This window comes from Anser anser, assembly GCF_964211835.1.
Source record: "Anser anser genome assembly, chromosome: 15".
In the NCBI taxonomy this organism is placed as follows: Eukaryota; Metazoa; Chordata; class Aves; order Anseriformes; family Anatidae; genus Anser; species Anser anser.
In genome coordinates this window covers 1,368,821-1,382,612 of record NC_139736.1, presented here as the reverse complement: position 1 = coordinate 1,382,612, position 13,792 = coordinate 1,368,821, and the positions used below count along the sequence as shown (strand labels likewise).

Here is a 13,792-nt window from a genome sequence, read left to right as displayed (position 1 = left end):
TGCCTGCTTTTCCCTGCTTTTAACTAGAGTGGGTTCTCCTTCCTCCTTGTTTGGAGGTTAGGCAGCTGTGGGTGTTCTCTGCCTGCTCCCCTGGATGCTGTGTGGGCCTCTGCAGTGACCGTGGGCCTCTCCATCTCTCGTAGATGTGCTGGACGAGAACCAGAGCAAGCTGAGCGAGGACCTGATGGAGTTCCGCAGGGATGCCTCCATGCTGAACGTGAGGATGGGGCTGGGCCCGGGGGCTGGGCAGGGCTTGCGCTCAGTTAGCTGCTGGTTTGCTACTCGTTGAGCTTCTCCTGCGCTGGGGGGTGTCTTTGGGGTTCCCTCCAGCTTGCTGGCTCCGCTCCCCCCAGGTTTGGTTTGGTTTTGCTGTGGCTGGGGTGTGGGTGAAGGTTTCCTCTAGGCTGAGTTAAAGGCAGCTCAGGGGGTGTGTTCTGGGTGCTGCATTTAGGTTGTCATTTTAATTGGTTCTACTGCCTGTTGCTGCCCTTGAAATGTTTTAACAGAGGAAAGTACACTTGCTTCAAAGAGAGAGCCCTCTGCTCCGAAGCCTGGGCACTCCTGTACGTTTTATAGTAGCCAGGGACAGTACGTCCTTCCCCTTGCCTGCAGAGAAAGCAGGCAAACAAGCAGATCCCTGCTAACAAGCTGGGAGTGAGAGGTGTCTCATGATTTTGGACCCTATTCAAGCACTGATGTTGGATAGACATTCTTCCCTAGCTCCAGCAGGCTGCATCCCACTGAATGCACTGACTGGGAGGAGCTCGCCCTGGCTTACCTAAGCATACTGATGAAGTGGGTCCTCGTGGATGCAGCAGGGGCTGGGCTGTGGAGGAGGCTACAAAGTGACCTTCCAGTTCTTCTCCAGCAAAGTGGGCTTCAAAAGCCCAGCTGCACAAGCAGCCCTCGTAACCGATTTGATTATTTTTAGCGGTTTGGTGAATGGCAGAGCAAGGACAGTATATTCTGAAAGGTGTTTCTGTGTCTGTCTGAATACTGAAGCGTTGAGTGCAGGTCCGAGGTGCTGTCGGAACCCCGTGGTCTCTGGAGAGAGGTGACAGAGGGAGGGAGGGAGGGAGGCAGACCTAGAGCAGGAGACCTCCACTCGGAGAATGAGTCAGCTACTACGGGAGGGCTAGCGTAGGGAGTCGAGATCTGTCCAAAGGCAGGAACGGTTTTAGCAGTGGCTAGGGACAATCTTAAAGCCATGCCCAGAGGGGCAAGCTGGTGTTGATAGCTCTGCAGCTCATGCAGCTTCTTCTGTTTTTCAGGATGAGCTCTCCCACATTAATGCTCGACTCAACATGGGCATCCTTGGATGTGAGTATGCACACAGTTCTCCTCTGCTCGGGCTGGTTTTGGGTGATGGCAGCGAGCCTTTTTAGGCTAGGTCTCAGATATGAAAAGTACCAGTTTATAAAAAGTACCAGATATAAAAAGTATGAGTTTTCTGCGGTGGCAGCAGTGATTTGTTTGCAGGATCAACACTGCTGCAGGAGACTGGTGGGAGACGGTTTGCCAGAAGCACTGGCCAAACGGGCACTCACTCACAGCGCTGCAGGGTTCCTAGCTGCTGGGAGATGTCCCTAGATCCAGCCTGGCAGTTGCATTAGGGAGATGAGTCCTGGGGCTCAAAGCAAAGATAAGTCAATGTGCTGTAAGGGTGGGACACGAGACTCTCTGGCCAGAGTGCTGCGACAGCACGGAGTGCGAGGAGAGTGCCGGGCTGGTGCAGGGAGCCCTGTCCCCTCTGAACTGACCACAACGTGGTGCGGCGCCGTTCTCTCCCCTCTAACCTGCCCTCTTCTTTCCCTAGCCTATGACCCTCAGCAGATCTTCAAGTGCAAGGGGACCTTTGTGGGACACCAGGGCCCTGTCTGGTGTTTGTGTGTTTACTCCATAGGAGATTTGCTCTTCAGTGGCTCTTCAGACAAAACCATTAAGGTAAGGGCCCTGCCTCCTCAGTATGTGTTTTGTGTTTGTAGATGTGCTCCAGGTGGGACAGAAGCTGAGTTCCAGTTCAGCTGGGAGGCTGAGAGGGGTGTGATTTCCCAAGGTTTCTCCTGAAACCTTAAATTAATCTTTGCAATGATAATTGGGCCAAATCTACTTTGGTTTTGCTGTGAGGAAATGTTACCCGATAGGGAAATCAAGAGACAAATAGTGCTTTTTTGTGAAACCCTGATCAGAATCTCACTCTTGCTGCTTGTCTTTTTGCTTTATATGGTGTCTAGTGCATCTACGCCTATTTCAGCTTCTGATTTTATTTTCCATTGTTACAAAAAGTCATCTTAGAAAGAAACATTTTTCCCTGATAAAACGTGTCCTTTTTCCATTTTATGGCATGTTTGTTTTTCTTTGCCCTGTTTTCAGTAACTCAAACTGACAGCACTGCTCCAGTGCCACCTAAACAACAGTTCCCAATGTCACCGTGTTGGCTGCTGGCTGAGCTGGGGAGCTGTGCGACTAGCCCTGCCAGCAGCAGAGCTGTGCTTCAGTTTTTTTGAGGGACAGCAAAGCCACATGGAAGAAAATGGACATTGCTGCATTTCAGTGAAAGAGAACAGCTTTCTGCCCTGTCCTGGCTGCTCTGGGCACTGCCCAGCCAAGTGAGCACCACGTTCTTGCTTTCACCCTGGAGAGGAAGCTTAACTCTGCCACCACAGAGTAGAATTACTCTGTGGTGGCAGAGGAGGCTGTGCCGTGCTGTTTGAGCCCCAGGGACAGGGTGTGAAATGCTAAAACAGGAGTCTGAGAGCTGCTCCTGTGGTTCAGTGTGTTGTTTTGGCCTGGGGCTGTGAAAAGCAGTGCTGGAGAGGGCTGGTGCGTGCTCCTCTTCAGTGCCTCTTGTTAACTTCAACCTGACCCTTTGCAGTAAATTTCCTTTCCTAGACATGCTTATCTCCGCCTGGGAGCCAGGAACACAGGTGCCCAGATGACACAGTCTGTTTCCTCCTTTCCGTGCTTTTGTGGCTTTGCTGACATCCTGCCTGGGTCCCCAGCTGCCGTGTGTGCAGGCGTGTGACCCGCTGCTGCCTTGTGTTTCCTGTTAGGTGTGGGATACCTGTACCACTTACAAGTGCCAAAAGACCCTGGAGGGTCACGATGGAATTGTACTGGCTCTCTGCATCCAGGGGTGAGTGGAGAGGGACACGTGGCCCGCAGGAGAGGGTTGCGAGCACTGGGGGCTCCCAAGCGTGCCCTTGCGGTTCCCATCCTAAGTCCTGCACGTGCCAGGGTTGTGCGTGTGTTTCAGGGTGCGGGTGGAGGGGAGAGGAGGCCTGTTGGTTCACAAAGTCCTGGATCTCACCTTTAGATGAGCCTCTTCATAAATCTCGCATCTTGCCTCTCTGCTCTTTAAAAATTGACGAAGCGCCTATCTCCGTGGCTTCCCCTGCTGTCCTGGCTTCCTTCCCTGCTCACCCGTGGGGTGCTGGGCTGCTGCTCCAAGAGACAAAACCAGCCTGCCCCCCCCCCCCCAATGCCAGGCTCTGCTCCTGGGGCTGCTGCGTTGGGTCTTGGCCCAGTGAGGCTGCGGGACTGCGGCTCCTCGCCCAGCACGGTGCCTGGGAGCGAGCCGGGGCCCTGCACTGGCTCCTCTCCGTCGCTGACCTCCTTTTGTTTTGCGGTGACATTACAGGAACAAGCTGTACAGCGGCTCTGCTGACTGCACCATTATCGTGAGTACCCAGGACCCCTGCTCTGCTTGGGGGTGGAGATGGGAGATTTACAGGCAGCCCCGGGCTCTTGTAGAGCAGGAACTTGCAGCCTTTTTCCTATAGAGCTCTTCAGCTGCCAGTGGTGTAGGATTGATGTCCCGTGTGCGCTTTATCTAGGGCCTTTAGCCAAGTTCCTTGTGGGTTGGGTTTAGGTGTCCCTCCTGCGTGGGGAGCAGGAGGCCGGGGCTCTGGGCTGGGGCAGGGCGGTCCGTGCTGCAGCACAAGGGGCCTGCCCCTGCCCCTCACGGGCACTCTTCTTCTCCTTTGCAGGTCTGGGATATTCAAAACCTGCAGAAAGTGAACACGATCCGAGCACACGACAATCCTGTTTGCACTTTGGTCTCCTCGCACAACATGCTGTTCAGCGGCTCCCTCAAAGCCATCAAGGTAGAGCTCGGGGGTGGCTCCTCTTGATCCAGTTGGGGACTGATGCTACAAGCTGTCAGGTAGCAGTTTCCAAGCAGGAATAAAGGGGCATTTGGGTCTTTAAGCTTGTTGCTCCGTCCTCCGGAGCTGCACAGAAAAGCCCAGCTACACAGAGCAGCCAGCGCTGCAGAGGTTTAGCCTGTGCTCGGTGCTGGCCAGAGATGTCCTGGGGCCTGGCTGAAAAAAATGTGTTTGTTCTTTCTAATCTGTAAACCTGAGGCTGCAGGTGGAGTTCCTTGGCAGTTCCTGAGTGTGTGCATCCTCGGGCCCCCAACAAACCTGCTTAGACCGTTGCAAATTGTGAATTGGCTGCTGCTTCAGGCTGCCTGTTTTGAACCCCCCCCTCCGAAGGATCTTGAATCTGCATTCTTTTCCTAAAGCATGCAGAAATAAGGGAACAGCTTTGCAAGTTGCCCTTTAAAGCCTTGGCTAGATTCCCGTGGTTCTGCTTCCAGCTCCTGGTGAGACAGCTTATGGGAGCGTCCATCTGTAGGAGAGCGCATGCTCTTTTCTTTATCTGGGGCCTGGGGTGCTTCAGCTGTCTGCAGAGTGCGTGGGGCTGGGTGACAGCACTAAGCAGAAGGAGAACGTGGGGCCTTTCGTTGTGGTCATCCTCAGCCTCTTGCTGCCCCGTGAGCCGAGAGGTCAGCAGCACTGCTGGGAGCAGCGGTGTGAGCTCCGTCAGCCTCTGCGTGCCGAGGGCTTCAGCAGGGTTCCCCCGGGAGCTGTGGGAATGGAGCCCCGCTTCGTGGGGACAGGCTGGGAGGGGAGGTCCAGAGCAGGTTTTTACTCTGGTTTTGGTTTAGGTTTCCAAGCCCATGGCTCTGTTAAGGAAAGGTCTCTGCCAGTGGTAACACAGGCTCCGAGCTAGTTCTGCCAGGCCCTCAGGGAACATGCTTGTTCAGCATAGTTATCGTGGGTTTTGTCTGCCAGTCTGTGGGTGCAACTGATTCCCACGAGGCAGGAGAATCAGCACAGGGTTCCACTTAGTGAGCTTTTAGGGCCCTGTGCTGACTGACTGTGTGTGTGTGTTTGTGCTTTCCACAGGTCTGGGACATTGTGGGAACCGAGCTCAAGCTGAAGAAGGAACTGACAGGTCTCAATCACTGGGTGCGAGCGCTGGTGGCTTCTCAAAACTATCTCTACAGTGGATCGTACCAAACAATCAAGGTGAGCCTCGTGGCAATTGTGAGCCGTCAGCTGTCCCTGATACACATCTGTACTCTGCAGCCTGGGTTGGTTGGGCAGGACAAAAGGTAGCTGCTCAGATGGGAGAGCGCTGCTGCAGCATTGCTGACACGCGGGGTTTTACTGTGCTGATTGCATCTGTGCAGGCACAAACGCGGGGCTCTGGCTGCTCCCCGTGCGTGCAGCTGCTCGGGGATGCTCGCTAAGATAAAACACGGCCTCGCAGCCATGGCGCCTCACGCTGCCCATGCAGCTGCTGCAGCGCTATCTGTGCTGACAGTCCTGCTGATAAGAGGAGAAGGTCACTGCCTGGGTGCAGAGTTACCATAAATCTGCGTGTGGTTTCCGAAATGCTCTCGTCCGTCTTGGCTCGGGCTTTGATGAATAGCTTACCTCTCAGCATCTGGGTGACAGAAGAGAATTTGAAGTTCCCGTCCTCAGTTAATAAATCCCTATTAATTTGTTTGCATCAGTTTCTAGTGCTATCAGGGCCTGGGTTGTGTGTGCACGTGGTCTCTACAATGTGTGCATGCGATCTCTACAATTTTTTCAGTCTAGATGTTCAAAGTTGGGCAGCTAAATAAGGCAGCAGGACTTTGCTCATCAGTGCTGGCTCTTTCAGATCTGGGACATCCGGAACTTGGAGTGTGTGCACGTGCTGCAGACGTCAGGAGGCAGCGTGTACTCCATCGCTGTGACAAACCACCACATTGTGTGTGGCACCTACGAGAACCTCATCCACGTAAGGGCTGCGGGGTTTGATGCCTGCGTTGGCCTGGGCCTGGGGGAGAGGGGCGAGGAGACGGGGGGCCTGGCTCTGCTGGTCGGTTATGGCACACCCTGGGTGCACAGCGCCCATCCTGGAGGTGTGCACCCCCAGAAGGTGGTGGCCAGCAGCCCAGTGCGGTCTGTGAGTCCTGCTCTCCTCCCGCAGGTCTGGGACATAGAGACAAAGGAACAAGTCCGCACGCTGACCGGCCACGTGGGCACGGTTTACGCCCTTGCTGTCATCTCTACGCCGGATCAAACCAAAGTCTTCAGTGCATCGTATGACCGGTCTCTCAGGGTATGTGTCCGGGGCCGTGCAGCTGGGGCTGTGTGCTTGGCACTGCTGTTAAAACACGGGCAGCACTGTGGGCGTGAGGGAGAGGGAGGACGGGGAATCCTCCTCCCTTCACACCACATGGCCCCGCTTTTAACTTGCCATCTGGACCAAGCCCTGCGGCACCCGGCGTGTTCTTCCCTCCCGGTGTGAGGGTTGGGCCAGAGCCCTGTGCCCCGCGCTCGGCTCACGCCTCCTGTGTGCCCACAGGTGTGGAGCATGGACAACATGATCTGCACTCAGACACTGCTGCGGCACCAGGGCAGTGTTACTGCCCTCGCAGTCTCCAGGGGCCGCCTCTTCTCCGGCGCAGTGGACAGCACTGTAAAGGTTGGTGTCCTCCGGCTTCTGGGTGGTTTGGGCTCTTCCAGTGCTAGAACTAGGGCGTTGGATGAGGTAGGAGCTGGCTTCAAAGAAACAAGGGGATGGTTCTCAAAGGGTGGGAGGTTTAACTCCTAGCAGAGGGTGTTGCGGAGTCTCTCTTTGGGCTTTCAGCATCCACAAGATGACGAAGAGCAGCCCACATTGCTGCTCAGAACGGTCACTGCCATGGGTTCCTGTTGTCTCTCCTCCTCAGGTCTGGACGTGCTAGCGAGAGCGCCGCACTAGTCCTGCACACTGAAAGACCAAAAACTCCCCTCCGTCGGCCTGCTGGGTGACTAACGCCACTACGAACGACTGCTGCAGCTCCTCCCCGCACCGACCACTGCCTGCCGCTGCCCAGCAGCCGGTTCCCCCGCCGGCAGCGCTCAGGACCTGCCCGTGGATGCTCCAGATGTTCCCTCGGGTCTGCCGGGCATAGTTGGAAACGCTGAGGAATGAATCTGCTGGGGCCTCCTTCAGGGCAGCGTGCCCTCCTCCACCTGCCTCCCAGAGCTGGGGAGCAGCCTCTGGAGCTCGGGGCTTGCTGCCAGGCTGGGCCTCCGCAGCCTGAACACCCCCGTGGGACCCAGCAGGGCCCTGGGCAGCGATGGCACCGAGCGGTTCGGGCGGTCGCCGCGCGCCAGGAGGTCAGTCCCTTTGTAAATGTAGGACTGAGCGTTAGGCCTCGCCCTGGGTTGGGTCCCTGACCCCTTTCTGTTTCTAGTATTTAATTTTACTGCCAAGATGTCAGGCTGATCCATCTGGAAAGAGGTGTTTTCTTGAGTAGCCAGGTACGATTTTTACGCCACAGCTAGTTCTCAAATCAAGTAACACAAGCCCATTGTTCACCACCCTGTAATAATGGTCTCCACATTAAAGAGAAAAAAGCCTCCGTTGCATTTTTACTCACATTTTCTACTGTTTTTAAGATTGTAATATAGATTTGATTATTTCTTCATTGACAATAAAAGTGGAAAGAGTTCTTCCTGGCCAGCGTGAGTTATTGCAGGCGGGAGCACCCGGCCTGCCGCCGGCCCCCCCGTCCAGCCGGGACCTGGCCCCCCGCGGGTGGGCACCGAGGTGGGGAAGACTTCCCAGCCGCAGCGCACCCAGCTCCCCTCCCAGGCTGGCGCCAGCCCTGCCAGGGCAGGGGCACCCCAGGGTGGCCCTGGGCCATGCAGTGCACGCGCCCGGCACACCACGACCGTGCCACGAGGACCTGCGAGCATCCGGCCCCCCGGGTGTTGATCAGGAGCCCTTACACCCCGTGCCTGGAGGGGCACCTTTTGGTCACAAACTGGTGGCAGCCCGGCAGGGTTTTATCTTTTTTATTATTTTTCTTTAAATATTTGTTGCCAGACTTCGTATAGGAGCAAACTTCTTCACAGCACCACGAGCCATCTACTATTCAGAATAGGAAGAATAAGACGAGTAGAGGTGAAATCTAAGCACAGAAGAGCAGGGAAAGCACCAAGATGCATAGCTCGACAGATGGGATACGATACAGTCCATAACTTAATCATAAAAAATATATATATGTATATATCCATCATGTAGAACTTTATGGATTATTTTTTTTTAGATACATATTTTTTTTCTTTTCAACAGATATTTTCAGGCGGGTGATTTTTTTTTGTTATTTTTAAAGTCTTTTTTTTTGTGTTTTTTTTTAAAAGAAATTTCAAAGTTGTGCCAAACACATCTGGATCAGCGAACACAACGGGAGAGAGGGGAGACAGAGAGAGGGGGGAGAGAGGAGAGAAGAGGAGAAAGGGAGAAGGAGAGGGCGAGACCAGTCTGTACGTCTCAGGAAAAGAAAGGTACATCAACACTTTTTTGAAACCACAAGCAAAAAATGCATTCATCAGAACTCAAGCGACTGAACCAGACTCCAGCTCCTGTTTATACATGAATATACAGCCGTGCGTCCCGGGAACGCACACGAGCACACGCACACACCCGCGAACGCACGCACACGCACACGCGCACAGGAAACGAATGCCGAAAAAAAAAAAATCAAAACCTGAAGACACTCCAAAATAAATGAAACACCTTCAGTATAAGAATTAACAAAAACCTCCATAAAACAAGGCACATCCTTTGAGTTCTTAACTGTGTAAAAATAAAGACGTTACACTGACTTCGAACAGAAAAACCCGAACAGAACTGCTTGCACGTACCTTCCACCCAGATAAAAGGTAAATATTGTGCTACTCGTAGAATGAGTTTGCCACAAGACACACAGCTTAGTATAATCTAATAGTTTTTCTCAAGCTAAAATCCAGTTTTCTCTTGATTTTTTTTAAACTGCTTTATATATAATTGCTAATATTTTTAAATCTTTTAAATATATATTTGTTAAAGTTTATTCTTTTTATTATTTCGGGGGCGGGGGAAATCCGTTTTATATCTCTCGTTTGTTTTCCCCTCCAATAAATTAATACTTCTGTATAGCTTATTACGTCCTCTCCCCTGGCGGCGAGGGGCCGGGCAGGGGCACGGCCCGCTGCCCCCCGCCCGCCCCAACGCAGGGTGCTCGCTCACCGATTTGCAACCGGTGCAAACAGAAATCCCCTCCCCACGCCTTTAGGGAAGACCCCACGCAAGGAAGCACGGCAGCGCCTGCAGCACCCCTCTGCGGAGCTCGGGGCCCTGGCACGGGGGTCCCGGTGCCGCCGGGGGCACGGGGAGCGGGGCAGCCCCGCAGCCTGCTCCGGCACCATGGCCCCGCGCCCTGCCCGCCCCGCCACTCGCAAACGACGACGGAAAAATCAGAAAATTAAAAAAGAAAATTCAAAAAAAAAAGAGAGAAAGAGAAAAAAAAAAAAAAGAGAGAAAAGAAACCCAAGTTGCCCATCCGGACTCCCCACCAGAACAAATCGGCACGGCCACCGCGCCCGCCCCCCTGCATGGACGGACGGACGGACAAACGGACAAAGGCCGCCTGCTGAACGGAGCGAAGGAAGCAGCGTGGCCAACGCGCCGGGGTTGTGCTACATTCGGGGCCGGGGCCGGCAGGGCACGGGCACAAAGGCAGCGGCCGCAGGGCCGGGGGGCTGTGGCCACCGGGCAGGTAGGTAGAGGAGAACCCCCGGCACCCCCACAGCCGGCGAGAGGGGGGCGTTTGGGGCTGGGTCGTGTTGCTTTGTTTCTTCTGTTGTGGTTGTTGGTTTTTTTTTTGCTTCTGCAAAAGGGAGTCCTGCCAGAGCCGTCGCGGGGCGGCGAGCGGGCGCCGAGTCCGTGAGCACAATCCTGAGGTATCTTCTTCTTTGTGCAAACCCCGAGGGATGGGATGTCCGGGAGGGGACGGCTGTACAAAGGGGACGGGGAGGGGGCGGCGGGGCCAGGAGATCGTGGATCGTTGTGCCCTTGTGCCCACGTAAGCCCTGAGGTTCGCGGGGCCGTCGCGCCCCCTCACTCCAGCATGGCATCCAGCTGGTCCGCCAGGTCGTCGAACATGCTGCCGATGTCGTCCAGGATGCTCCCGGTGCTCTTCGACTCCACGGCAGAGCTGGGGACCGGTGGGGACGGGTCAGCGCCGTGCACAGGGACGGCAGCACTCGCACTGCCCCTGTGCCACGGCCCTCCTGTCCCTGGAACCCCCCCACGCACTGCCTCTGCCCCACGGTGCTCAGCTGTGTCCCCAGTGCCACCTCTCCAACACAGACCCGGGTGCTACCGCACGGCCACAGCCCCCCCAGCCCGTGGCGCTCCCCTCCAGGAGCGCGGTGGCACCTCTCCAGCACAGCCCCAGTGCCGTGCCATGCCCACATCCCCTGCCCATGCCGTGCCAGCACGCTGTCTCCAGTGTCACCTCTCCAGCGCCCCGTGCTCTTGCACAGCCAGTGCCCTGGGGTGCTCTGGCAGTGTCCCCTCGCATTGCGCTCCGGCACAGCCCTGCTCCTGCCGTGCATGCACAGCCCGACCCCACCTGCTCAGAACACTCTGGCCTCCCAAGCTCCCCAGGGGGCACAGCGCAGCCCCCTGCCCTCCCGGAGCCCCCTGCCCGCCCCCCCTGTCCCCCCTTGCCCCCTTACTCTGCCTCCTGGCTGTCCTCCTGCTTGATCTTCTCCTCCACGGCCTGCAGCGCAGCAGCCAGGGACGCGCTGGTCTCCTCCAGCTTCTGCTGCACCAGCTCGGGGCTGGCGCTGTCGATGGAGGGGCCGGCGATGGCGGAACGCGGCGGCTTCACCGGCACCTGCTGGGGCTGCGCGCCGGGCGAGAGGGGCTTGGCAGGGCTGGAGCAGAGCGAGGGCGGCGTGCTCGAGGGCTTGGCGGCGGCGCCCAGCTGCCTGGCGGGGGACGGCGCCGGCGTGGAGCCCGCGCTCACCGACTGGATGGCGGCGTGGGGCTTGGGGGGCTTGGGTGCCGTGGGGGGCGGCGTGGGCTTGGGGGACACCGGGGGCGGCGTGCCGTGGACGCGCTTCACCTCTGCGGAGAGAAGGGAGGGAGCGGGCAGGCTGGTTGCAGTGCCGGCACAGCACCCCGTGGGGCACCGAGCTGCTCCACCCGGGGGCACCCCGCACCCTCCCTTGCCACGGATCTGCGGGCACCTACCTGGGCTGCCGGGGCTCGGGATGGGCACCTTTTTGGGGATGGGCACCGGTGGTCCAGGGACCTTCTGCGCCGGCTGCGTTAGCACGGGTTTGGGGGACACCGGCGGCTTGAAGGGCTTCTTGGGCTCGGCGGGCGGCGGGGCGTAGTCGGGGCCGTCGGGGCGGGCGGTGGGCGGCGGGGTTGGGGGCGGCTCGGCCCCGCTCAGCTCAGAGGCTGGCCGCCGCTTGACGGTGCCGGTGCCGTTCTGGTAGACAGCGATCGGGGCCGGCTCCAGCGCCGGCTCCTTGTCCTTGGCCTTGGGCCGGCGCTTGACGGTGTCGGACTCGGTGAGGATGAAGCGGACGCTGTCCTGCTGGCTCTGCCGGGCCCGGATCCGCCGCTTCAGCGTGGCGCTGGCCTCCACCTTGGCCAGGTCCCCGTGGCGGTGGGCCGGGGACAGCCCCTCGCCCGCCTCCACGCGGGCCGGCCCCAGGGGCCGCGGCCGCTGCTTGATGGTGAGGTTGCCGTCCTCGGCGAAGGGGATGGTGTCCGGGGAGCCGCCGCGCTCGGCCCGCAGCCGCTCGCCGGGGCTCTCAGCGCCCGTCTCTGACCGCACGCTGTCGGCACGCTCACGCCGGGCGGCCGCCACCAGCCCGGTGACGGGGCCGCTGATGGTCCGGCGCCGGTTCACCACCTCCCCGTCCAGCCCGATGGCCTCCTTGTGCTTGACAGTGGCCAGGACAGTGGCCACGCGGGCGCGCTCGGGGCTGCCCGGGGGGGCTCCCGGCTGCAGGTAGTAGCCCTCGGGTGCCTTGGCTGGCCCTGGCACGCTGGCCCCGGGCGGCTTCTGCAGGGCCAGCGCCCGGGCCCCGCCGCCGATGGAGGACATCTCCAGCATGGCCGCAATGCTCCGCACGCTGCCGGCGCTGCCCGTGTCCACGCTGCCGCCCAGGTCGCTGGCCCGCCGCTGCTCCCGGCGGCTCTCCCCCTCGGTGCCGGGGGGGCCAGCGGCCGCCTCACCCTCACCCTCCTTGGGGAAGTCCTCGGCCATGCCGGCACTCGAGATGGCGGAGCTGGAGCGCTTGGGCGGGGGCGGTGGGGGCCCCTTCTTCTTGGGGCGGACGGCGAAGGACTGGCTGCGGTTGACGTTCTTGTCGCCGCCGGCGGGGGCCCGCACGGAGTGGCTGCGCCCCACGCGCCGCTGGACGGTGGCGTAGGGCCCTGCGTCGGGCACCAGCAGCTCGTCCCGCTCCTGCTCGCTGTCGGAGGCGGCGTAGCGGTTCAGGCTGTGTGCTCGCTTTTTCGGCCGCCCCGGCTCCTCCTCGCCCTCGCCCGCTGGCGGCAGGCACAGCACCGGCACGGAGACGGGCAGGACGGGCACCCCCGGGGGGGCCCCCTCGCCCTCGGCGGGCTGTGGCAGGACGTAGGCGAAACCGCGGTGCGTGGGCGACTGGGGCAGGGAGCGGGGCGACGCGGGGCGCTCGCCCGGCGGCAGCAGCTGCGGGGTGGGCTTCACCTTGGCGGTGGCGTGGGGCACTGCTGGGCCCTGCGGGGAGGGGGGCCGTGGCTTGCCGGGGGTCTGCGGTGGCGTCAGGTGCCCGGCTGCGGGTGGGAAGGGCTGCCGGGGCTTGCCGGGCACTGGCGGCACGCTGGCACGCTTGATGGAGTGGCCGTGCCGTTGCGGTCGTGCCTCTTTGGGCGGCGCGGGGGGGCCCTCGGCAGCCCCCTCTGCCAGGTACTCCTGGCTCTTGGAGATGGCGGCAGCGGCAGGGGCCCGGGGGCCGTCCCCCAGCAGCTCCTGCGAGCTGCTCATCAGCCTGGTGCGGCCGCCCAGCCCCGGGGGCGAGCGGTAGCCGGGGGCCGAGGGGTTTGCGGGCTTCTCGGGGGGTTCCTCGGGGCCTTCGCCCGTTATGGCCACCTGCAGCTCGCTGCTGAGCTCGCTGTCCTGGAAGGTGGTCATCTTGGGCGACTGGCACTCGGGCGGCTCAGGTGGCGGGGACTCGATGGCCAGCACCTCCGGGCACGCTGCTGCCTTCCTCTTCAGGGTGCCTGGCTCGTACTTGCCCAGCTCGGCCCGCTGCAGCTCCGCCAGCTTCTTTACCGCCAGCATCAGCTTCTTCTGGTGGCCTGGGGGCGGCACACGGCATCAGTGCCGTGGCAAGGGGGCCGGGGCTGCCGCGGTGCCGTGGCACAGGACCTTACCCAGCTTGGTGATGCCGATCTCCTGCAGGTCCTCCCAGGTGATGTCGGTGATGAAGTCGATGTTCTCATAGCCGTTCTCCACCAGCAACTTGTAGTACTGGGACAGGCCGATCATGGAGAGCCACAGGGCCAGGTTGGCCTAGGGGGTGTGGGACACGGCTCAGCGCCAGCTTGCACCGAGGTCCGGCCCCCAGCACGCACGGTGCCCCTGCCATGGGAGTGTCCCCAAGCCAACGGGGGACATCTCTGTGCTCTG

At 59.4% G+C, this 13,792-nt stretch overlaps 2 protein-coding genes across 8 annotated transcripts in view; one reads left to right on the top strand and one right to left on the bottom strand.

Moving 5' to 3' along the window:
• TRAF7 (TNF receptor associated factor 7) overlaps window positions 1-7,780 on the top strand; it is a 28,118-nt gene extending 20,338 nt beyond the window's left edge. For all 4 annotated transcript variants that reach the window (XM_083799921.1, XM_083799922.1, XM_083799923.1 and 1 more), the window contains 11 exons: window positions 144-217; window positions 1,272-1,320; window positions 1,817-1,944; window positions 3,054-3,136; window positions 3,641-3,680; window positions 3,990-4,106; window positions 5,193-5,315; window positions 5,956-6,075; window positions 6,268-6,399; window positions 6,646-6,765; window positions 7,013-7,780. In XM_083799921.1, coding sequence (XP_083656047.1) covers window positions 144-217; window positions 1,272-1,320; window positions 1,817-1,944; window positions 3,054-3,136; window positions 3,641-3,680; window positions 3,990-4,106; window positions 5,193-5,315; window positions 5,956-6,075; window positions 6,268-6,399; window positions 6,646-6,765; window positions 7,013-7,027 — 1,001 coding nt within the window. In that variant the 3' untranslated portion in view covers window positions 7,028-7,780. The remainder of the gene's footprint in view (window positions 1-143; window positions 218-1,271; window positions 1,321-1,816; window positions 1,945-3,053; window positions 3,137-3,640; window positions 3,681-3,989; window positions 4,107-5,192; window positions 5,316-5,955; window positions 6,076-6,267; window positions 6,400-6,645; window positions 6,766-7,012) is intronic.
• A 331-nt stretch (window positions 7,781-8,111) lies between these two features.
• Window positions 8,112-13,792, bottom strand: part of CASKIN1 (CASK interacting protein 1) — a 32,705-nt gene continuing 27,024 nt past the window's right edge. For 2 of the 4 annotated variants that reach the window (XM_083799918.1, XM_083799920.1), the window contains 4 exons: window positions 13,537-13,675; window positions 11,356-13,461; window positions 10,836-11,229; window positions 8,112-10,309 (listed from right to left, as the gene is read on the bottom strand). In XM_083799918.1, the coding sequence (XP_083656044.1) occupies window positions 10,213-10,309; window positions 10,836-11,229; window positions 11,356-13,461; window positions 13,537-13,675 (2,736 nt within the window). In that variant the 3' untranslated portion in view covers window positions 8,112-10,212. Of the gene's footprint in view, window positions 10,310-10,835; window positions 13,462-13,536; window positions 13,676-13,792 lie in introns of all 4 variants that reach the window. The other 2 variants (XM_083799917.1, XM_083799919.1) reach the window with 1 other exon arrangement.